This window comes from Watersipora subatra, chromosome 9, assembly GCF_963576615.1.
Source record: "Watersipora subatra chromosome 9, tzWatSuba1.1, whole genome shotgun sequence".
Taxonomy (NCBI): Eukaryota; Metazoa; Bryozoa; class Gymnolaemata; order Cheilostomatida; family Watersiporidae; genus Watersipora; species Watersipora subatra.
Window position 1 is genome coordinate 45,993,476 of NC_088716.1, and position 23,712 is coordinate 46,017,187.

The 23,712-nt window shown below is 36.1% G+C and overlaps 2 protein-coding genes across 2 annotated transcripts; one reads left to right on the forward strand and one right to left on the reverse strand.

The window, feature by feature from the left end:
- Window positions 1-1,009: 1,009 nt before the first annotated feature.
- Window positions 1,010-5,236, reverse strand: LOC137403579 (parkin coregulated gene protein-like). The gene is made up of 4 exons (XM_068089540.1): window positions 5,103-5,236; window positions 3,999-4,305; window positions 3,730-3,879; window positions 1,010-1,667 (listed from the first exon to the last, which is right to left on the reverse strand). Exons 1-4 carry the CDS (start codon window positions 5,172-5,174, stop codon window positions 1,507-1,509), a joined length of 690 nt encoding a protein of 229 aa, XP_067945641.1. The 5' UTR covers window positions 5,175-5,236; the 3' UTR covers window positions 1,010-1,506.
- Window positions 5,237-5,465: 229 nt separating this feature from the next.
- On the forward strand, window positions 5,466-22,349 carry LOC137404311 (small ribosomal subunit protein uS15m-like). Its single transcript, XM_068090501.1, has 10 exons — window positions 5,466-5,597; window positions 8,912-9,004; window positions 9,767-9,845; window positions 11,396-11,444; window positions 12,880-12,964; window positions 14,153-14,211; window positions 15,690-15,826; window positions 18,548-18,689; window positions 19,001-19,079; window positions 21,968-22,349. The coding sequence occupies exons 1-10, from the start codon at window positions 5,504-5,506 to the stop codon at window positions 22,126-22,128; spliced, it is 978 nt and encodes a 325-aa protein (XP_067946602.1). The 5' UTR covers window positions 5,466-5,503; the 3' UTR covers window positions 22,129-22,349.
- The last annotated feature ends 1,363 nt before the right edge of the window (window positions 22,350-23,712 follow it).

Consider the following 23,712-nt stretch of genomic DNA (forward strand, 5'->3'; position numbering starts at 1 on the left):
TGAAATGCATAGTGTTTACATGGACTAACAGACAAACATACAATGGCAAAGTAAGATATATTAATATAGATATTTAAAATTTTGTTTCCATATTTTATATTTTTGTTTTTAATCTGTTGCATAATGCATCTGGTATCAACTACATTGCATCATTTATTGCTAATCATGCCCAACAAATAAAGTATGATACCGCAAGACTAATAATCTGGTTGATATGATCTAACCTGCTGATGCCATTGATGAGATTGAGGATGAGACTCTTTAGAGCTGATAACTCCAACATTTTCAAACTTGATAAAAGCTGTGTTTATAATGGTTAATACTATGAGTGTTAGGCAATGGTTGTATATCAACTGTAAGAGGCTCTGATTATACAGAGACGGAAGTTGGTTGGTTGCATAGAGGTGTCATCCTGATGATTCATCGTATGGAGATATTAAGCTGATGATGACTTAAAGGTGTTCACCTGATGGTTTTTGCAATGAAATATCAAGCTGATAATTGCATAGAGATGTCAATCTGATGGTTGCATAGATGTATCTACCTGATGGTTCTTTGCAATGGGATATCAAACTGATAATTGCATAGAGGTGTTCACCTGATGATTTTTGCCATGAAATATCTAGCTGATAATTGCATAGAGGTGTCAATCTGATAATTACACAGAGGTGTCAACCTGATGGTTGCATACAGCTAGCAACCTGATAGTTCTTTGCAATGAGACATCAGGCTGCGAAACAATTCAGTGACACACTTTTGTCTGAGGAATGTCTTTGGCAAGTCACTTTCATTAGGCTTGCAGCTCGGCATAAACACGAATACAATACAATAACTGGGATTTATTGTATCGCTGCCATGCTGCCATCGATACAGCTGCTAAGCCTTAGTGACGCATGCACTTGAATTCCTATTGCTTAGAGTAGGTAATGATTTCAAACGCTTCTCATGCTCAATGAAAGAAAGAGGCTTGTCTAGGCACTACCAATTGAAGTTTAATTCAGTCGGTACAATATATTCTGTATATCTCTGTTATGTTATATACAATGGTTATACAATGAAAATGTAAAACACGCTAAATGCCTACTGTAGGGCAACCTGTCAAGAGCCAAAAAATCCATACTCGGCTTTAAGTTAATTTAAAATATTATAAAGTCTTGACCAAGCGCAGTCCTTGAGTTTTCGTAAAACCACTACCTGTCACTCGCGTGTGTATGTCAAAGCTAGCTCGATGACAGTCACCCTCATAGAAGCATCATACAAGTCTGAGCGATACAAAACTTTTATTTGTTTCTTCTCGGTATTAGCAAACTCGATCTAAAGCTCAAATGCAATAATCATATTAGCTCAGTGAGATCTTCGTCTTGTGACACGTAAATATTTTCATACATTTTCAAGTCCTTAAAACCATCTTTCAGGTGACCAATATAAGAAGGATTTGTTTTCTTTGTACAAAGTTGGTACACGCATCATTTGAAGACTCTGGTAGTGCTGAGAGAGTTGAGGAGATTAATTGAGCATACACGATTCGTAAGTGGGGACCATATACTTGATATTGATGAATGCATCTTCACCTCCATGCCGTTCAAATGCTTCTAACGTTTCCTGTATTAGATCACCGATGTTTTCTCGCTTTTGCTGGCTGTAGTCAATTCCATCTCCAGAATTTACTGTAAAACATTACAAATATTTGCTCATTTTCGTAAGTGCATTAAAATTTAAAAAAACACCAAAAAATATGCATGTTGGACCTATTAATTCTATAAAGCAATATTTCTATTAAAGGATGCATAGAACGCAACTAAGAACAAAAGGTTTAGATGCCAAGTAGAGCTATAAATGAACTTCATGCCTAGTTCACATGAGAATGCGACTCCAATGAAACATTAGGCAAAATAAAATACATATTACTTTTGTCTGGGCAGCCACACTTTACTTAAGTTTTGTTCAAGTTACGAATTCAGCCAATGATAACAATCTATATTCTGCTGCAGCCTGAACATCATTAATTTTTTGTCAATAGCGCAGATTTAGCTTCATCCAATAGGGAGGCAACAAAAGCTATAATTATCCAATCATAATGATGCTCTTCCCTATTGGTTTAATGAAACAATTATACATTGCTTGATTACCATGAAGCTTTAGCAGGTCCAAAATTTTTGCTCAAACAAAGTTAGAAGGTTTCGTCTTAAGTTTAGTTGGAGATTTGTTCCCGTGTGAACTATGCATGAGTCATATACATTGCGTCAGCTATTTATCTGGGTGACTAATGTTTCATAGAATATTTACATAAATATTGCAATGATGATAACATAAGTTCTGGCAATTTCAAATCTCTAGAGCAAATATGGATTACAGTAAGACGGAAATTAACTGAAAAAGGCGCAAACAACTCTGAAACTTATGCTTGTGTTGGTTTCAAAAACTGCTGGACAGCTGGAAAGCCAATTGTAAATTTTATACCACCCTCGCAGTTAGTACTGCAATTGGATGTATTATTACAGTTCAGACTACAACTAGCTTTTCCATATGCTAACTAAAATGTTGGTCTGATTTGCTGTGCAAGGCAAAACGCAAAGCATCTAAAGTGTATAATTACCATATGCTTTTCATCACAGTACATAAAGATTAAACGATTCTGGGAAGTGTGCAGTGTGTAAAGAGTTTCACAATAATTTTGTCAAGGTCTTGTTTTATGAGCTGCAAATTGTATCACACAGAGCACATTTCTGCAGTAAGTCACAAATAACTAACTAGCATGCCTTCCTGCTAGACACTTAACCCTTCGACCTTTGCGTGCAACTTGTGCTCAACTAATCTTGATAAACATCACTGACGGCTCCGAAAGCATAACATTCATTCTTCCTTATTAGGATAATTGCCTTGCTCTATGATCAATATTACCCACGCAGCAATTGATTTTAGATTATTATTCATTGTCTTCAGCATACTATGAGTGCAGCTGTTTCACTTGTTGTTCTCATAGTCAACTTGTTTCATAAAATAAATCAAAAACTTATAGCAGTTTATTAGCAAATCTGGTACTATTAATTAAGAATATTAAAAAGATGAAAGTAACATTATAGCAAAATGCTGGATTTTTAACCCTTTATAACTCACTGAATGTTGCCTAGAGTTATCTACACTTGTCATGTAGAATGCACTTGTACAACATAGTATGCAAGGGATATGAGGCTTACCGTTCACTGTGTGCTGTCATATTTAATTTGTTTAATTTTGTTTTTTGAAATGTGCTACTTACATGTGTAATTGACAATTAAAAGCTTTGGCCCAAAGGTTAAAAAATGGGCAGTCATGTTATTGTAGTATTTGGATATTGTAATTCCAAACTAATTTTATTGTGTTATGGCTTAAAAAGTATCGATGCTGTTATTTTTAATTTATTGTATTTCTGATGGCTTTGTTAAATAATGTTACAAACAACAGTAGGACACTAGATAGGTTTGGGAATTATTCACTTTTGCTAATTATTTAGCCATCATCAAAACACTTGCAAGAACAACATGACAGTAATGAGAAACTCTACAAAGGTAAGCTGTTTTGATCAACTGTCTAGAACCCTGTAAATAATTGAAAAAGTCTTTAAAGCTAAATTTTTGGGTTTAGGCATTTAAAAATAGTATTGATGCATTGTTCTAGCTTAATCACGAATAAAGTGACAAGCATGAACAGGTGGTTTCAAACATAACAAACTAATTACTAAGTACTCACAGTTATAGTTTTTGAAGATGTTGAGAATAGGCAGTATTTGTCTGTAGTATGGCACCAAAGCTTCGCCAACCATGTCGGCTGAGATGACAAGATGCTGCAGTACTTTGAGAGTCGTGCACATGACCTGCCTGTTTCTTTTGTTCAGTGCATCTGCAAGTTCAGTATTTATAGGACTACGCACAAACAAAATCAATCGTACAACTTTTCATTTGGTGGATTGAGCTAATGTTTGTCTTAGAGAATGAAAGACGCTGATCAGATAAACTTACTCTTTATTGGGATGATAAGCTGAGGTATGACAGGTAGAATTTTAGAGCCGCCGTGTTCTAGCATATCGTGTACACCCTGTCGAGCAAAGAACTCATAAGGATGCTCTGTCTCGCAAAGTCCATCAAAGAAAAGAGGCAAATAGTGGTGGTAGTCTAGCTTCTCGATCTCCACCTTCCAAGCAATTTTATTTCCTTTTGTGTCGTGCTCCAGAGCTATGGGAAAATCTCCTCTTTCGTAAAATTTTCGGAAGGATGTTGGTCCGGTAGGTCGTTCTATGAATGCACCAGCCGCAGTGGGTCCCATGATCTAAAATTATACATGCTCTCTATGAATAAAGAATTATTCTCTGAGTCAATTAGAAGGAAAGTAACCTTTGCCAAGCTTTTATTATGGTACCTTCATAACAATAGATATAACTTTAATTGCTTGCCTAGCAGTTCAACACCCTTAGCACAATCAACAATAATGGATTATTCATTGCTTTATAGAGAACCTCAGAGGTTACCCTATGTCAAAAGTATCCGGTATTATTGTGGCACTATGTTTATCCTAATTTACTACATTTGCAATTTTTTGGTAGATAACAAATCTAGAACAGATTTTCTTTTAAATTATTTTGCTGTAAATTATTTTTAATCTCACTTATGGTGACCGTCACTATTTACTAACAAATCTGCTGCTGTTCAACAAAAAAAGATTGATCACCCTTTTACAAAAAATGTAAAGGAAAGGCTAAAAGTTCTGTGTCTCTTAAAAATATTTTTATACTTAGCAATTTAAACCAAGTATATTTCAATATTTATTTATAGGCTAGAACTAACAGAAACCATTATAAAATGTGCTACTTAACTCTCACTGTGCAACATTGGAGAGATACACGACATAGTTAAACAGAGTTCAACTATCATATATTGCTGTGTTTTTGTTAAAAAAATTTTGTATTGTGTTAACTAGTGCTTTTGCAGGTGCACATATTTTATTAATTTTACTAACTAACTGATTGTTAGTATTCTTACAAAAATAAATAAGAAGCAGTCAACTTGGAAATCTAGCTAGTTCAGACTTCTCTAGTTTAAAACGTAAAAGCAGAAGATTAATCTTACCTTCGAGTTCTTTTGGTACGACTTTATTGTGAAGGCGTCTGCCGCACTTGGTTGCATAACTGTAGTTTCCATTATAATGCTTGTGGAGCTATAAATTTACCGAATGATAGAAGAGATGTCCTGAGAGAAACTGATTTTACTCGTTGTGTACTTGTTGTCTAGCAACAAACTGTGTTTTTGTGGAAATGACGTTGGTTGTTAAGGGATACGCCTCATTCGGTCATGTTCGGTAATTTACGGAAGAAAAATGGCAGCGCCCAGAAATAATTTAGCCCAAAAACCTTTAGAATCTAAAATTGGGCGTTCATTAATGCCTCTCAGAATAGAACCAGGAATTTGGTCAACATAGTTTTCAGCGCTATCTGAATATATGCCGTCTACAAACGTACTTATTCGCTAAAATGTCGGGATTACCAACTTTATGTAGATTTTTACGGACATCTACTAGCGTAGTAATAAATAATACGCTTTTAAAAGCTTCAAAAAGTTTCGAAGGTTGGTAGCAGTCTGAAATCCTGAAATAATCCATTCTGACATTTTACTCTCGTGCCATTACCTTTTAGCCTGAATGAATCATATCACTTGCAGTTTTAATTACTTAGTTGTTTCTGCATTTATATTAATTGAACTAACATTAATCATATCGAAGTATGAGTCACATTAAATAAATGCAAACATTTTGCTATAGTTATGTTATGCATAACTAATCTGAATCCACACACGACATCAGTGTTGAAATTGCTTTGTCATTTTATTCTATTTTGACTATGTTTTGTTTGTGCACTTTTGCCTAGCTTGTGGGAACTAATTTGATTTTACTCGCTCAGGTACAAGTGAAGGTGTTAAGCTGTAACTTGTAAGCAATACTGATATTTACCAGTACAAGTTACTTATTTATTCTACAAGTCAAACATTGAAATACACAACTAACAAAATTCTAAAACAATATTGATGACAAAAGATTAGATTAGCTAAGGAAAGTTACATCTTTACTCGAATGATAGTCCATGTTCGTTTGCTGAGCTCCGTACGGCTGAGAGTCTTGACAGTCAAACGGGAATCGTGACAGTCCATAGGTAGAGAGTGTCGGCAGTTGAGATAGTGGTGTAGAAAAGGCTCAGCTGATGAATGAGAATGAGGCTCTGTAGAGGAGGGGGCGGAAAGAGAAAGAGAAAGAAAAAGAGGCACCTCAGCAGGCAGAGGGGAGAGCGTTTAAGGAAGTCCGCGGGAAGAGAGAGAGATAGAAATGGAGATGCTGAGTCTTTGGAGCTGTTCTCTTTTATAGATATCTGGCATGTGGGATGGTTAGCCTGTAGGAGTAGATTGAGTGTTAAAGTTTAATGCTTTATATCAGGCATGTGAAGATATCTTGTTTGCGTAAGTCTTCAGCTGGTGCACATAATGTAGACATGTCGGGTGGAGCTCGTGACTTACTCCTGGTATCTAGCACATGTTTGACAGGAGCGGCAAATCTGTATATGTGTACTCATTTGACTCGTCTCCAATGTGTCTCTGGTAGTTTTCTGGTGACAGTGGTTGGTAGGTTTAATTGCTTCGACTTTCCTTTGGCATGTTCTCTATCTGGTACTAACGCAATTTCTATGATTGATTCCTCTAATTTTGAAGTTTTTAATTTGCTTTTGACGGTTTCTAATTATTGGATCTTTTGATGTCTTTGGGCGTCTTGCTGCTTGTACATATTATATGCTTATTCTGTGGTCTGGCTGCATTCCCTATTGGTATGTTGTTTTCGCAGTATCTCCATACAACAGTTATAAACCGATGGGTTAACACTCACTATATTCTGCTCGATCTTAGGAAAGCCACCATATTTGCTGGTGGTTCAGTTTCAGTAGCAAGCAACCTTTTGTAAATAGCGTTTTTGTCTATATGATATTGTTTTGCGGTGTACCACATGTATCAACTCAGAGGCTCCAGTCAATAGAACGTCATGTCAACAAAAAAACGCAGCGTCAATCATTGCAGTGTTTCACTAATTTGTGGTGTCCAATAAACTGGTTAAATGTAAACAGGGCAATTTTCACTTATGAAATCTCCGCATACCTGTATATATGTACCTAAATGTAAACTAGAGTATTCTTTTTTATCAGTATAAGTATGTGGTTCACTCTCAGCTTTGCACTTGGCTGCCGTTTGCCAGGGCCAAGAGCAAGGGGACTGCCGAGGTGTTTGACGCCTCGGTAATGCTCCCCACACCTCTTGCAAGCTTTAGTAATGCTTCCCCTTGGCCGAGGGGTGAACCCAAAGCAGGCCAGAAGACTATAAAACAGGCCGCAGAAGCAAGCAAAAGCAGAGCGCCTTGAAGTCTCACAATGTGCAGTCAATTATATACTAATTGCATATTTGACTATACCCTTTTATATATTTGTTACGAAATATATACTCTCATTACCTTGTACTCGAGTGGTCTGATTTTTGGGGAACAAGTAGAGTAACTCGGGCAGTTCCTTTACAAGTAGACAAACTAGAAAATAATTTTTACTGATAACAACATATTCATAAAACTATGCAGGATAGGCACGATTTTAAAAGCTGTTAATTATAATTTGGTCACACCGGTAAAGGAAGTCAAGTAAAACTCCAATAGCTGTACATTCTACCACTGAGTCAACTTACTATTTGTTTTACATATTCTGCATTACTTATGCTCTGTCTTTATGTCTCTGATCCATACTATATCTTATTGCTGTTTTAATTTTTACCACTACTAACATCATTGTTTTTGTTGTTTTATTTACTATGCAATATACTCCCCTAAGCTACCAGTATCTTAAAAGATGTCATATTTTTACAAAACATCACACAGTATTCTTTAGTACATAGGTAAATGCTTAATTGCTAAAAAATCAAAATAGCTGAAAAAATATTTATGATTGCACATAATTAGAGAGAACCTTCAAATTCACTAATGAGGACCTAAGGTTGATAGCGACATCAAAGGAAGAAGTAAGAAAATGGTTTTATTGCAATAAAAATTTTATTGCAATAAAATTTTATTGCAGATCATAACCATTAAATACAACAAAGTTACTGTAGGTAGCTATAGTTACTAAGGTATAATATTTTGTTACTAATTTTTAATATGTACAGTACCTATATAAACTTCAATGTTTTTTTACCAGGGAGTGTTTGCGGTAGATAATTACGAAGGTTTCTATATCCCTCTCCACGACATTTTCACCTTATAAAGCCAACATCGGAATGAATTAATGTCGTATGCCGGGGGTCCACTGTACTCATAAATAGGCCTATAGTATGATGACGTGTAGGCTCGTTTCGCTGAAGGTTATTACAGTCTGTTTTAGAACATTCAAATACAATTCATTTTGGTATTAAGCCTGACGATGCCCGAGATCTTTTTCGTTTTAAATCGGATAGCTCGCATGTGTTTAAAAGTCTGATTGTCAGGAATCAGGCGAAGTGTCAAAGCCAAATATTTTTGGTGATCTGGCGGAAAGCATGTAGCATATGCGTGTGAAGTTTAGATGAAATCGGCCAAAAATGAGAAACCGCTTATTATTTACATGGACTAACAGACAGACAAAATGACAAAGTAGGATTTACTAAAATAAACTTTTCTTACTAATAAGCCATACACTAAAATCTATTTCCTGTATATTACCAGCTACATTTTTGCAGTAAATCACCAGTATATTTTCATCAAAGTATGCATCCAGTTTAACATATGATTATGTAGGTTCATGATCAGCATATGATTTTAGTGTCATCAAAGAAAGTGTCAAAAAACAAGGGATGCTTGTGAGTTAATAAAACTAGAACTATTTTAGGCCTACCATGTGTCCAGAGGTGCTATTACAGGACAAAATGGCAGAAACTGAGGACTCATAGTGGACCAACTGTTCCCAAGTTTGACTATTCAGGTGAATAAGTAACCCTAGCTTACGTGTTTTCCCATGTCTTCTGTGTCTGTATTATAGTTTACATAAAAATAGAGAAGCATGTAGGATACACCTTTGTCAATTACGCTCAACTGTTATCAGAAAAGACTGGTTTGTTGATAATGTAGGATTTGATTTGAGGTCTTGATTAATGGTCCTTATAAGACTGGTTTGTTGATAATGTAGGATTTGATTTGAGGTCTTGATTAATGGTCCTTATAATGGTTGCGTAATTAGTATGTAAAACCTACAGAATAGCTTTGGTCATACCATTTATAGTAATGGCGATAGCTTTTAGTTCGTCGTCAGATAAGTATGAATGGCATCGTGTCATTTATATATACTAAGTACCCATACAGCGATAGTGTAGCGAAACCTGGATGCGCTGGGCTGACAAGCAGATCATGTTTTCATGGGGCGCTATAGTAGAGGGATCATTGTGTAACACTGTGTCAAGGTTATATCTTTAAGAAGTCAAGGACAAAATGAACCATGGATGATAAGAAAAAAACTGTGCACATACAAGTGCGGTGCGATTGGTTGCTAAGGTTTTTTTCATGGCACAAAGATAGGACATCACGCGGATGTCTCGCTTCCAAACAGCGACACTGATTCACAACAGAATGAGAGCGACGCGGCTGTTTCTATGAAGGCATTGCAGTGTCATATGGGGGTGTGTCGCTACACTATCGCTATATCGAAACTTACACTCAGAAGTTGCTCAAGGGCGCAGTAACGTTTTAGGTGATAACTCTTTGGAGCTGCCAGTTCAATTTGCCAAGGATGACCACATCTTCAGCAGCGTTGGGATCAACAGCACTGAGTAAGTATTTCAGGCCATACAAGCAAAGTAGATTATTATGATCTTCAAGAAGCAAGCACGAATGATAGTAATCAGACAGCATCTGCTAACACTTGACTCAAACTTAACTTGACTGAAAACTTAACTTAAATCCAAAAGAATTTTGAGTTTGCCACTACTGTGTTTGAAAAGTGTTTCTTGTATGTTTAGATATTATTCTTTGCAATATTCAGACATCCACTTGCTTTTCATGATGGCCATTTAGGCGACACGATTTCTGCTAATAAATTAAAGTAACTCTATCATCGGTGTTATCCTAGCTTTCACCCTCTAATTTATCATCAAGAGGATCGTAGTGGGACCTTATGAAAATTATTTTTTCAAGCTGAATGATTTAATTCTAGTCCAACTTCAAGTGAAACTTTTCAAACATTTATTTAGCATCAAAATTTACTCTTTGATTCAGAATACTTTGGGTGATAAGATCTGCCTAGTTCATAAACAGTTTTTGCCTTTTTTGAAATGCAAATGATTACCTATGGCTTGAAGCGGTGTGGGGTTGCATAATTATATTATTATATTATATTTCAAAATTCAAAGCCAGTTTATATAACCTTTTAGCCTGCCTTATGCTCTGCAGTCTAAAAAGTGTTGAAAAATATTTTGTGTTTTTATAGTTTATCAAAGTGAAATTTGATATTTATGAATAGCGACTGTAATTATGTGAGTTTGATTCATGCATAACTTATCGGTTGGTTTTGTAAATACGTCTAGTCATATAAAACAGATAATAGTTATGCTACTCCTTAGAATTCTAGTTATAGTCATGGTAGATGAATTAATATAGTCAAACCTTTTTGCAATCATCTCACTCTTCCGATATTTCAATACACAGTTCAAAATTGGAACGAGAAACAACTTCTACACTCGAAATAATTTTCAACAAATGATATTGGAAGCTCCTTGAACTGAAAACAAAAAATAAAACAACAGAATATAAAACTTATCAAAGTATTTAAATTAGGTGTGTTTAAACTTTACCTTGTCACTTCTCTTGGAGTAAGTTATGCTCTGCAATGGCATCACTACCTCTAACCTAAACAGCTTAGCTCGCATTTCTCTAAGGTACAATAAAAACCTCTCGTTGTTACTTTTGTTTTTATACGTATAATTTAAATTTATGTCGATTTATTTATATAGTGGTATAAAATGTAGTTAAAATGAAATAAAATATAGTTGTGTTAAACTTATTTGTTTCAGTGTTATGCGTAATTACCTACATTATTTATGGAAGAATTTTCAAAGGTCTTTAGGTTGTGAAAAAGTTAAATTACACTATGTTTGTTTTAGATTTGTTCTAACATAAGATGGTCTTAACATACAAAGTAGATCTCGAAACAAATTAACGCTGTATGGAGAGTTCAAACTGGATTGTGAACTCACTGCTCTCAGCTTACCAAACAATAATACTATTTGCTTTGTGAAACCCTGTAAATCTGTGATTAAACAAACTTTCCTATCAGTTTGAGTTATGGCTTCCAGACTAGAACTAGTATTTGTTTCTATGCTAGGTTATCGGAAGAGGAAAAGGAGCTGTTTACAATACACAGTGCTGATGGAGTGAGTATATACGCAGATGCTTGGTAGCAATTGGTTTATATCCGTTTGGTAGGGTTAATTTTTACAAAGCTTAACTACAATTGTACCGTTTGCTTATGAACGAAGGAAAATTGTCAAACTTTGTGGATGGTAGACAGTGAGGCGTGCAAAGTGCAAGGAGTCTTGGAGCAGCCAATCTTTTTTCACTAATGTGTTTATGTGTCTTTGGGATAAAAGATAGTAGTGAACTTCCTGACTATGTTTGGAATATACAGGTGTAGCAGTTTTATAAGGGATTTTATAAAGAAAATACATTGATTTGATAATTTCACTCAAGCCAATGTTTTGTCGGGACTGGAAGGTATTCTTGTCTTGTGACCTCTGCATTCTTACCGGCAAAATTACTAGCTTAGTTTATGTGAAATGTTCAAGCAGAGCTTTGTCGATAATTTATTTTAGTAACTTGTTTCTGATGGCCTTAGTATGTAGATCGGTATGCTTTAAAGGTTGACTTGCAACAAAATTCACATTACAGTTGTTTGGTATCATAAGATTCACCATGTCTTACTCTGTTGTGTTGTAGGTGCAAAATATATGGGAATGTGATTACATGCTCTTAAAAGCTAAAAAACGAACAGTTAATCGCAGCCACACGAGATCGCCGTAGTTGTTACAGGATGGTTTTTGTTTACACTTTCATGCAATCTCATTCGTCGAAATATTTTCACAAATATACTTCACGCGTTCAATAAAACCATGTCTATTGTTCTTACGCGTCTGTTTTATCGTCGTTGTAATGCTGTCACTTTTAGCACTGATATCTTATAACTTACCGTCAAAAATCGTTAAACCTTTTAACCTTAGCTCGAAGGAGTACATATAATTGTCTGATTATCATGACAAGCCTGTTGGTTACCTGTGATAATCGAAAAGTGCTGCAAAAATTATTTTCGAAGTATTCGGTCACATGATCATATTACGACTTGACGATTAGTCCAAGCCGAAACAAAACTGTAAAGTAGCGAGCATCTATATTTAATACTGGGTCTTCGGTAAAACCCGAAGTGTTTGTCATAAACTAGTGCTACGATAAGTTTATATTGAGCTTTTTATTGGCCTTTCAATTCACGTGAGAACATCACGTGACCAGACGATAACCAAACTGTAATGACTACGTCAGATAAATAAAGAGATTCCAATCTACGGCAGCTTTTCGTTTTTGAGCTTTTAAGAGCTTGTAATCACATTTCCATGTATTTGGCACCTACAACACAACAGAGTAAGACATGGTGAATCTTTTGATACCAAATAACTGTAATGTGAATTTTGTTGCAAGTAAATCTTTAAGCTTGATATAGAGCATCTTTAGTTTGTATATAGTTGATGTCGAGAATCATAAGGCGTTGCACTGTAGTAAGGATAAGAAATTTGTCATCAATGGCGTGTATCTGTATAGGATGAGAAGATGAAGCTACTTCTTGCAAAGGTGAAAGATAAGTTTGCCAGGGATGTGACAGATGAGGCATCGCAGGAACTCCAAAGTTTGTAACTAAGACCTTTATCTCATTCTGTTCAGTATTATAGAGAGTTAACTTATACGCTACCAAATTAATATTTTTACTAGGACATAGTTAAATATTTTGTGAAACCTAATGTTTTATAAGGACTCGTATGAATTGTTATAACTTTTAAACCGCACGGTCTACGAAAAATAGTTTGATGCTAGATTAATCAGCATAAGATTTAACATATTCTGATGGCATAAAGAAAGCTACAAATGTGTTGAAGCTCGAGCTCACACACTTTTTCCGCCATTTTCACTACTACCGTAAGCATGTTCCGATTCCGGCGTGATCAATATTATTATCATAGCTTACGGCTTTATTATTACTGCTAAAAATGAAATACTCACTCTCAGTAGCATTATTGTTCAATAGATAGTCATCCAAAGTTCGTTGATTTACAATTAGTGAAACCTGTGTAGCTGTAATGCGTCTGACACGACTGGTCATCGCGAAGAAGAACCTGCGATAAAAACAAAGATTTTGTAAAGCGAAACTAGGCTCAAGATGGGGAGTAAACCTATTTTTATCAGTTCAACGAAGGCCGATTGTTTATCTTATTTAAGTACAGACACCATGGGCTAATTAATTACCCACTAATCAGATATGCGTGGTACAAACCCTACTAAAAACAAGTCTACTAAGGCCTCACAACGCAGCTCTTGGCCATACGCGAACACTGTGCCGAAATGTACTACGCAGCTCACAGTACGCAAAAAGTTAAATTCTTATTCTGTAGGATTGACTGCATCGTAGTAAAATTTCAACATAGAAACCTAATCAGTTCTGATATTTACTTTGTATTGTAAACCCATTGTGTGTTACTATAATAGCATATTGTTGTTCATCTAAATCGTTTTACTACTCAGAAGCTTAATGATAAATACTTCAGATAATTACATTTAGCATTAATACAAATGCATTATATAAATAAATAGTTGGCTTTTAAATTTATATGTGTGGCTACCTGGTTGCAAATAAGGTAAAGCTTATGAAGGGGTGGCAACCCTGAGTGCAGGCTATTTATTTCTTAATTACTAACATTTGAGCTTCTTTTTAAATAGATGCAACTGTTCCGGAGCAGTGTGATTGTAAGATTGATAACTCTTTGATCAACACCTTTCATCACCAGTTGTTTTTAGATGCTCGTCTCCTTTATCTTTGCAGTTGCCATGATAACAATACATATAAGGAAGCAAATAAGTCATATGCAGAGATTCCCCAAGGTTAGTTTCTTGGCATGAGATTGTAGAATAGGCTCTTATTGGTTTCAAGCATTCTATGAGATGCTAGCAGCTGATGATGGGACACATGTCTTAAGGAAAGACGGGGAAAAAGGAGCTAGGGCTAAACCAGCGTGTAGATGATGGAATGATAATAGGCTGACTAAAAATATTCAGGGTTTCTAGTTGTACCGAGTGATTAGGGAGTGAGAGCATTTTAGGTAGAGTGGAAAGGCATGAAATGTGACAGTAGCCTGTGGGAAGGCAGGACATGTGACTGTAGCCTGCGGGAAGGTATGATATATGACTGTAGTCCGTGAGAAAGCATGAAATGTGACTGTAGCCTGCGGTAAGGCACGACATGTGACTATAGTCTATGGGAAGGCAGGACATGTGACTGTAGCCTGTGGGAAGGCACGACATGTGACTGTAGTCTATGGGAAGGCATGATATGTGACTGTAGCCTGTGGGAAGGCAGGACATGTGACTGTAGCCTATGGGAAGTCAGGAAGTGTGATTGTAGTCTGTGGGAAGGCATGACATGTGACTGTAGTCTGTGAGAAGGCATCGAATGTGACTGTAGCCTGTGGGAAGGCATGACATGTGACTGTAGCCTGTGGGAAGGCAGGACATGTGACTGTAGCCTGTGGGAAGGCAGGACATGTGACTGTAGTCTGTGAGAAGGCATGACATGTGACTGTAGTCAATGGGAAGGCGTGACTGTAGTCTGTGGGAAGGCAGGACATGTGACTGTAGCCTGTGGGAAGCATGAAATGTGGCTGTAGCCTGTGGGAAGTCATGACATGTGACAGTAATCTATGGGAAGGCCGGACGTGTGACTGTAGCCTGTGGGGAGCATGACATGTGACTGTAGTCTGTGGGAAGTCATGACATGTGACTGTAGCCTGTGGGAAGTCATGACATGTGACTGTAGCCTGTGTCACAAAAACATGTTTTGGTCAAAGGAAATAACATAAGAGTCAATAGTCAAGAGGTGATGAATCCAAAATAGTAATCAATTTGTTTAGCATCTCCTAATAAACAGTAATATTATGTACGAAATAGGTATTTGGAATAAAGAAGTAATGTCTATTTTAATGAAGCCAAAAAATAGCAAAGAATAATGGTTGATAATAATCGTGATGAATGGACAGTATTTGATTACGAAAAGGTTGATTTGATTACCTTTTGTTCATTTGACTGCAACAAATTGCTTTAATCTGGCACACCAAGAATGCTGCACATTTTTGCAGGTAAAAATCACAGTGCAAACAGTTGTTATTTTCATGTTACTATTACAGGATAAGTCTATGGTAGTCAGTTGTCATCTCTTGCTGTTATTACAGAATAAGTCTATGCTAGTCAGTTGTCATCTCGTGCTGTTATTACAGGATAAGCCTATTCTTGTCGGTTGTCATCTCGTGCTATTATTACAGGATAAGTCTATGCTAGTCAGTTGTCATCTCGTGCTATTATTACAGGATAAGCACACAAAGAGGAAGCTTGTTGAAGGAATTCAACTGCGCACAAAGATGCTAAAATATCTTTTTAGGTTTGACATCAACAGATTTAATTGGGTAGTCAAAGAACTGGATTTGACCTATATACCTACAAGTCCGTAAGTGATTTACCAAAATCTTCAGTATATTCTGCATCACTCTAGTTATAGAATTCTATGGCCAGGCCTTATGCTTATTCAGTGTTGCTAATATTGACACTTAACAAACACTTACCGAGGTTGTAGACAGGTTGCAGGAAGCTCTGCAATGTTAAGAGATTAATGCTCCCTCAACATGCCACTTTTCTGTTAAATCATCTTGATAAATTCTGGCGTAGCCTTTTCCTTTTTTGTAAAGTTTTAAAGTCTGAGGCTAAAAACGCATTTCCATTTCTTCTTGATGATGTGGTAAATTCACAAATAGAAGCCCTGGTTGTCATGTTTTGTCATGCATTTCTAAAAGTTTCTTATAAATTGCATAGGGCATTCCTAGGTTAATTATTTATAGGATATTCATGTTATAGGTTGAAGTAATGCCTTGAGTTCAATCTAATCAATTTAATCAACTAAATTTCCTGTGTTTCTGAGGATGTGGCAACAGGAATTAGATTCTCTCCGGTGCCAGTAGACATGCAGACGCTAGGATATTTTTCCTTGTTGTGCACTCCTATTTCTATAGACTTGCGTCAATTGTTCGTCATATCTAGTGATCAGACGACTTCTTCGAAGGCAACAGGCTTCAAAACTTCAATTAATTTTGCAGCAGAAGTTTTGAAAGTATAAATGGAATGAATAAAAATAATCAAAAGTAGCATATTCATATAACCATTTATAGTCTTTTTGCACACTTGTGCATACTGTAAAACCTTTATTTGAACACCATAGTGCTCTATTTTTCAACCCTTTCCTTAGAGTGGCGCTTTATTAGAGGTGGCATTCAAATAAAGAGTGGTGCTGTATTTTTCCAAAATCACATCAGAATATTAAGAAGTTAAATTTAACTCTTTCACTGGTGAATGGAATGTCACTTATATTTTGCATTCTCATTCGGGCAGTGCGACGTTAACCCTTTTGGAGGCAAGGAATTTGCTAACTTACTTTCAACTTGTCGTAGATCTCTAAATAAATATGCGCGGGGAAGCTAATACATGTCTTTAATCAATTGATATTTCTTGCTTGCAATTAATCTACAGTAATCTCATAGCCTGCATTGCAATTTGTTGGAGATTTTAAGTTTTTTATTTCATTTTAAATTTGAAGGCATATTTTCATTTTCTAGCTATATTTAACAAGGTTGCATAAAAGCTAATTACACTCATTGATATGTTTGATACAGTGTGCAGCCAAAACTGGCTTTTTATGTGCAGTAGAAGGGGAGTTATGAGTGTCGATCCATTGTAAACCGAGCTCGGATTATTGCAAGGATGCTATCAAATGATATGCTATAAATCTTCAAACTTATAAGTTATAAAAGAATAGTTGATCAAATGGTATAAATATATATTTAAGAACAAGTGCCATAAAAAGTATTTATAATACATTCAAAAACGAAAATTAGCATTTTAAAACAAAAATTAACAATTTCTAAAACAAGAATATTAGCATCGTTGCATCAGTTGCATTCTGATTGTTGCTTCCATTTATAACCATTTTATATTCTTCATGCTGTTCAATACTTCCCAGTCTTTTCTGATCTCAACTCCTCTTTTGCACAGCTGAACTAGTTGATATTAGTATCCAAACAATTTTTAGCGAGGCAAAGGTTTTATGCAATGCACTTTAGATTACACATATACATTTCTCACACAACTAAAGAAAAACCACACATAATTAAAATGGTCTCAGAATTGCAGCCTCAAAATATGTACTAGCACAGATTCCATCGTAAATACGGAAACCTTTTACATACATCGAAGTACCAAGACTGCGTTAAAAAGGAACTATTATTAGCCGGATACAGTTACTAATTATTTATATTGTGTTGCATTCAAAGTTTTAATGGAAAAGCCATAAAGACTAAGTTGGAAAACGGACTTCAATACTAACAAAAACAACGAACAAAATAATTGCTACTAATGTAATCGAGTCATTATTATTACGGTTTTGCAGACACTTTTCTACTGATCATTGCTATTATGGGGTCGTAAAGATCAAGAATATCAAATAGAAGGGGTGGTCAAATAGAGGGCGTTGAAATAAAAGTGGCGTTCAATTAAAGGGTGGCGCTCTATTTTTCAACCATTCTTCCATAGTGGCGCTCAAATAGAGGTGACATTTAAATAAAGGTGGCATTCAAATATGCCATTGTTTATTAATACGAGCAATGGTATCATACTATAGCAGTAGCTTGAAGACTAGCAGTTTAATATTGGTTGAATTTGGTTTTAATATTAAAAAGACAGCACATGCAAATCTTCTATTTTTAGCAGTACCAAAAATATTAAAACATACCAATATGTCAATATGTAAGCTTATACTAAGCATTTTGTAGTCCACACTTAAACAGCATAGTCATGGGCATTTTCACACCCCTTCACACTGAAGGAAAGCCGAAGGAGACGATTCTATTTTTTATTTTTAGTTGTTTCTGTTATTGCAAAGTTATTTTTTGTCTAAATTTATTAAAATTCTTGTGTCACACTTTCTTGAAGGCATTCAACCCTTTACTGTAAATCCACACCAATTGCTGGCTCATAATTTTTGTGAGATGCATTGCATGATACGGTTTCCATAGACTCATGTCAAAAAAAGACAACTCTTAATTATGAATGTGATTGGAATTCAGCTTGTAAAAGTGTTGATATATGAAAGTGTGGGTAATTTCACTCTATTTGGTTTTAGGTATTTCCTCAAGAAATCAATTAGGACCCAGCTGAGATCTAAGGCTATCAAAGAAATGTATGCCATGAAAAGTGCCAAGCTGGCAGCACTAGAGGAGTCGCTGGCAGCTGAACGAGAGGAATATTATGCTAAAAAATCTCAGGTCAGTGAGCTTTATCGTGATAGATTGTTAAGAGGTGTGTTTCATTAGCAAATTGTGTCTGTTGACATTTCAGGTGATCTATTGAATTCACTCGCAAGGTTCGACAAAGTTAATGGCAGATTCCCTCATGTCCTTCCTCGATTGTCATTGTTGTTAGACCTACGAACCTTCTTCTCGTTAAATATTGGAATTATACAAGCTGCTAAGTGTTTGCGCATTTGAAGATCGGATTTTATACCATCGTATTAAAAATCTTGGGATTATTTAACGCTATCATTATTCTAAACTTGGTAACTGCAAAATCTATTCAGGTTATGGATGCGGTTCGATCCGAGAAAGACACGCTGGAAAAAGAAAAAGAAGAGTTGTCTCACTCATGCATTCAAACAGGTAAGACAACTCCTGTGTTTTCATTTGTATTTTTTATTACTATAGAGACATTTGCTCACACTTTTAAAGCTTATTTGCATCTAGACAGCCTTTTCTTAGGCGAGTGAAGAGTGAAGCAGACGAGCTGGTTGTCATTGCCAGCTTCTACGCTATGTCACTATCTATGTAGCTTCTACGCTATGTCACTATCTATGTAGCTTCTATGCTATGTCACTATCTATGTAGCTTCTACACTATGTCACTATCTATGTAGCTTCTACGCTATGTCACTATCTATGTAGCTTCTACGCTATGTCACTATCTACATGTATGTAGCTTCTACGCTATGTCACTATTTATGTAGCTTCTACGCTATGTCACTATCTATGTAGCTTCTACGCTATGTCACTATCTATGTAGCTTCTACGCTATGTCACTATCTATGTAGCTTCTTCGCTATGTCACTATCTATGTAGCTTCTACGCTATGGCACTGTCTATGTAGCTTCTACACTATGTCACTATCTATGTTCGCTTTCCATTTTTGACCCTCTTTGATAGTTGGGTTGATCCGGTGAAACTTTGATATATCGTATATAAGCCCATTCTAGAATGCAAAAACATTACCAAACTAAAGGGTTCGGCTAACACGTGCGTAGCTCTGACTAAAAGCAACCGAAATGAAATTGTGCTAACTTAATTTCAACAACTACAACTCGAAGCATGCGGCTGGTAGCTTTTGACTTACAGTTTGTTTTATACAGTAGCGATGGCTGCACTTGAAGAAAAGCCGCATATGAAAGTTCATTGACAAAAATTTAACGGAACCGGTGCACATAGCCTGGTTCTGTTCAGCTTCTGTTCTAGCGGTAAGCGCATGTGCACCCACGCGAAGCATCGCTTGTTTGATAATATTATGCTATGGCGGCAATAACAGTCGATGGTTTGTTAGTCATACATGTGATCGTTTGCGTTTTATGCGCATCACATGCAATTGCATTAATAGTATCACTGGTACAGTTGAAAAGATTTTACCAAAGAAATGTTTGATTCTACCAATAAAAAGAAGCAAATATCTTACTCTGCTTCTTTTAAACTAAAAGCAGTAGAGGAACAACATAACAATAATTGTTACCACAATCACTCATTCACTACCAGATAAATTCTTTTTACCGAGACAATTCAATTTTTGGTAAAACCAAATATTTGACATTGGCGCATACAAGTTACAACGTTTGAAAAAAATTAGTTAACATAAAATTTAATGACGATCATCTGATGCCATAATAAGGCCACAATTGTGTTGCAGAAAGAGTTCAGACACCTTAAATTATTCTCTTCATACTACCGTGGTTGACAAGTTGAGCATGTTCCGAGTCAGACGAGTTAGCAGTAGTACTATAGCTTACGGCATGATTATTATTGTTAAAAATAAATACTCGCTGTCACTAATACTATTCCCCAATAGATAATCATCAGAAGTTCCTTGATCTACAATTTGTGAAACTTGCATAACTGTAATGTGTCTGATCATTGTGAAGAAAAAATAACTATAAAAAAATGTTATTGCGAAGCGAAACCGGGGTCAGCGTGAGACAGAAACATGTTTTCTATTGGCTCAACACAAACAGATGATTGTTTCCTTTCGATTAGGCTGAGACATAATAGGCTAATTATCCAACTACTATCCAATCAGAAACGCTTTGTTCTAAGCTTACAAAAGCCTCTCTACTTCTGCAACTTTTTGCTTCGATGGGTATGTACGGCGTGTTATGGTTTACATGATCGGCTTGTGGGTGAATTCTTATATAGTCCCTGGCTGTTGTTCTAGACTCAACCTATACGCTAGATAGGCTTGTACGCGAGGACATACAGTAACGCGGCTCTCCTTTTGTGGCATCAGTGCTTCATGGTTCAGTTTTGCATTGCACTGTGCACTGAATCCTGATTTCCTTTTCTTGAAAAGTAACTTAACAGAATTTAATTTCACACAAAGAAGCATAAACCTGAGTACTGCTGAAACTTTACACATGATATCCTAAAGATGTACTGATATCTCAAGTAGCCATAATTTATCCAGACATTTTAACAGATATGAAAAGAACTTGATGGTTTGTTAATTTCAGAACCCATTTTAGTTTTGCCACAACTAGAATATATAAATTTTGGTTCTATCGCTTTGCATTGATTACACTTATGAGTCTACCGCTTCAAGTTAGGAGAAAATATCTGTAATGTTGCACTTTTGCACAATAATGGCAAAATGTAAAGCTAGCTGTTCCATGAATTTCATCTATCGTGTATACATGTAGAGACTCACTCTCGCTACTAGCAAGGGTTCGTCTCAATGCAAATGTAGGGTTTGTCAATTTACTTTTATGGTTTAACTGACATTTCATCAAAGCTGAAAAATGCTCCACACTATATCTGAAGGACAGTAGATGTATATTATACATGTTCTATTAGCATTGATGTAGAACCAACAAGCATGTAGTTAGGCTTTAATCTGGAAAAATACCACACAGTGAATCAGTGAATGTATGTACTATCAGCCTTTTGTTGTTTATTTGTTTGACCAGCGCATCAAAGCAGCATTTGACTTGTAGTCTTACAAAAGAAGTACAACTACTATGTTAACAATTGTCTACAATGTATACAAGTATAATCTTTGCTGCCATTCATTGCTTCACACTATTATACATGTATACATTATATATGTAAGAAACCATTTACGTGATAAATCACAGTTGAAAAATATTTTTGTGCAAACTATTTGTTCTTTTTTGTTCTTGCTGATCAAGTTCAATGTAACAGCTCGGTAAATCGTTTATTATTAGATGGAAAAGAATGCTTTTGTAGCGGTTGTTTTGTCACACTCAATTACAGGCAGTTCTTTGGTCTCGTGAACAGGTTATCCTGGCAATAATGGTGAAGTTGCATACCAACTGGCTCACATTCAGCCAATCAACAAAGAGCGCTGGTGGCGTGGTCATCCAACAGTTATAGAGAAGTTCTACGGAGGCAAGAAACCTGGCTTCAAGGGCAGAGTGCGAAAAAGCCAAACCTTGTGACCAGAACTACTTGGCTTTCTTTCACGTTAACTAAAGCTCGATTGGTTGCCAAATGTAACATGTGCTTTAGGTGTCTGATCAAGTTTATGAAACAAACATTTTATAAGCATTTTATAATACAAGTCTAATTTAGCACAAACTATCTGTCCACATTTAATGGTAGTTAAATTTAGGAGTTGGGTTTCCACACTGTTAGTTGATATTTAGGAGTTGTTACCTCATCGTTTTATCTGCATCGTAGTGAGAGCAATACGGAAACAAACAAGTTTTCTCATCTTTTTTTACTATGGCTCATTAGAACAAAAAACCAAAAAAACTTTTCTGATCCCTTGCGGCATTCATGCAGTTGTGATAATCCCTGATCCCTTGCAGCATTCATGCAGTTGTGATAATCCCTGATCCTTGCAGCATTCATGCAGTTGTGATAATCCCTGATCCCTTGCAGCATTCATGCAGTTGTGATAATCCCTGATCCCTTGCAGCATTCATGCAGTTGTGATAATCCCTGATCCCTTGCAGCATTCATGCAGTTGTGATAATCCCTGATTGAGAAATTGTCATTGCTAGTAATTACTAAAAGCATCAATTATCAAAAACTTTCACCTCATTTGTTGGATCTGCTTCTAGTTTTCTCTGGAACTCATCAACTGGTTTGGCAACCACCGAAGAACTGTTTGATTTTTGTAAAACTTTGTGAATGTAGATTATTTTTATTTGAAGTTTTGACATCAAACCAAGATATGATTGATTGAACTAATGATCATATACATTTTCATGACATGATCATTCATTTATCATTGCTGGTAAGGAGTTGTTTGCTCATTTTGCTCTCTTCCTCTAGGCTAGTATTGGCCACTATTGGTACTCATCCGATTAAGTACCTAATTGTAAGCTATAACGCATTGGAGGTGTTTCTATGTCAATAGTTTGTCAATTGTTTCAATACCAACGGTCATCTTGGAAACTGGCTGTCTTGTCTGGACTGATAGTTCTTGGAAAATTCGACTACTCGCTTTTTTAATTGAACTATATAGCTAGCAGTGGTGATTGTTTGCCTTCAAAGCATTTCATTTCATGCCTAGACTTTGACACAGTCAGTTTGAGTAGCCAGTGTCAGTCGAACTGACCACTTAAGTGACCTGTGATGTCACCCCCTATTTGGTGTTCATGTTTAATTTTACGTATGCAAATTGAGGTCCTTTAATTTTGCTTTGGTTTTTCGTTTTGCTAGTGGTCTGTTCATTTCAGTTCAAAAGTCATTTCGGGCATGGGTGTGCCAGACCTGGTTACTCTGATAGAGCCTTCGAGAAGCTAGGCTATTACATATCCATTTAGCAACCTGTTATAGCGAGTAGGCTGTCCTTTGCTTGACCTGCAACTTTACATAAACAATTTATCATACCGGTCAGCTCTCAAAACATTTGACATTCACCAGAAAAGTTACCTGCGCATCTGCTGCCTTACCTCCAATCAGTCTAATCTCAATAGCAGCACAGTTAGTAATAAAAGGTTGTGATGTAATGGACTACTTGAAGAGTATCATAACTAGAAGTCTAATAGAGACTAATAGACAACCTCTGTTAC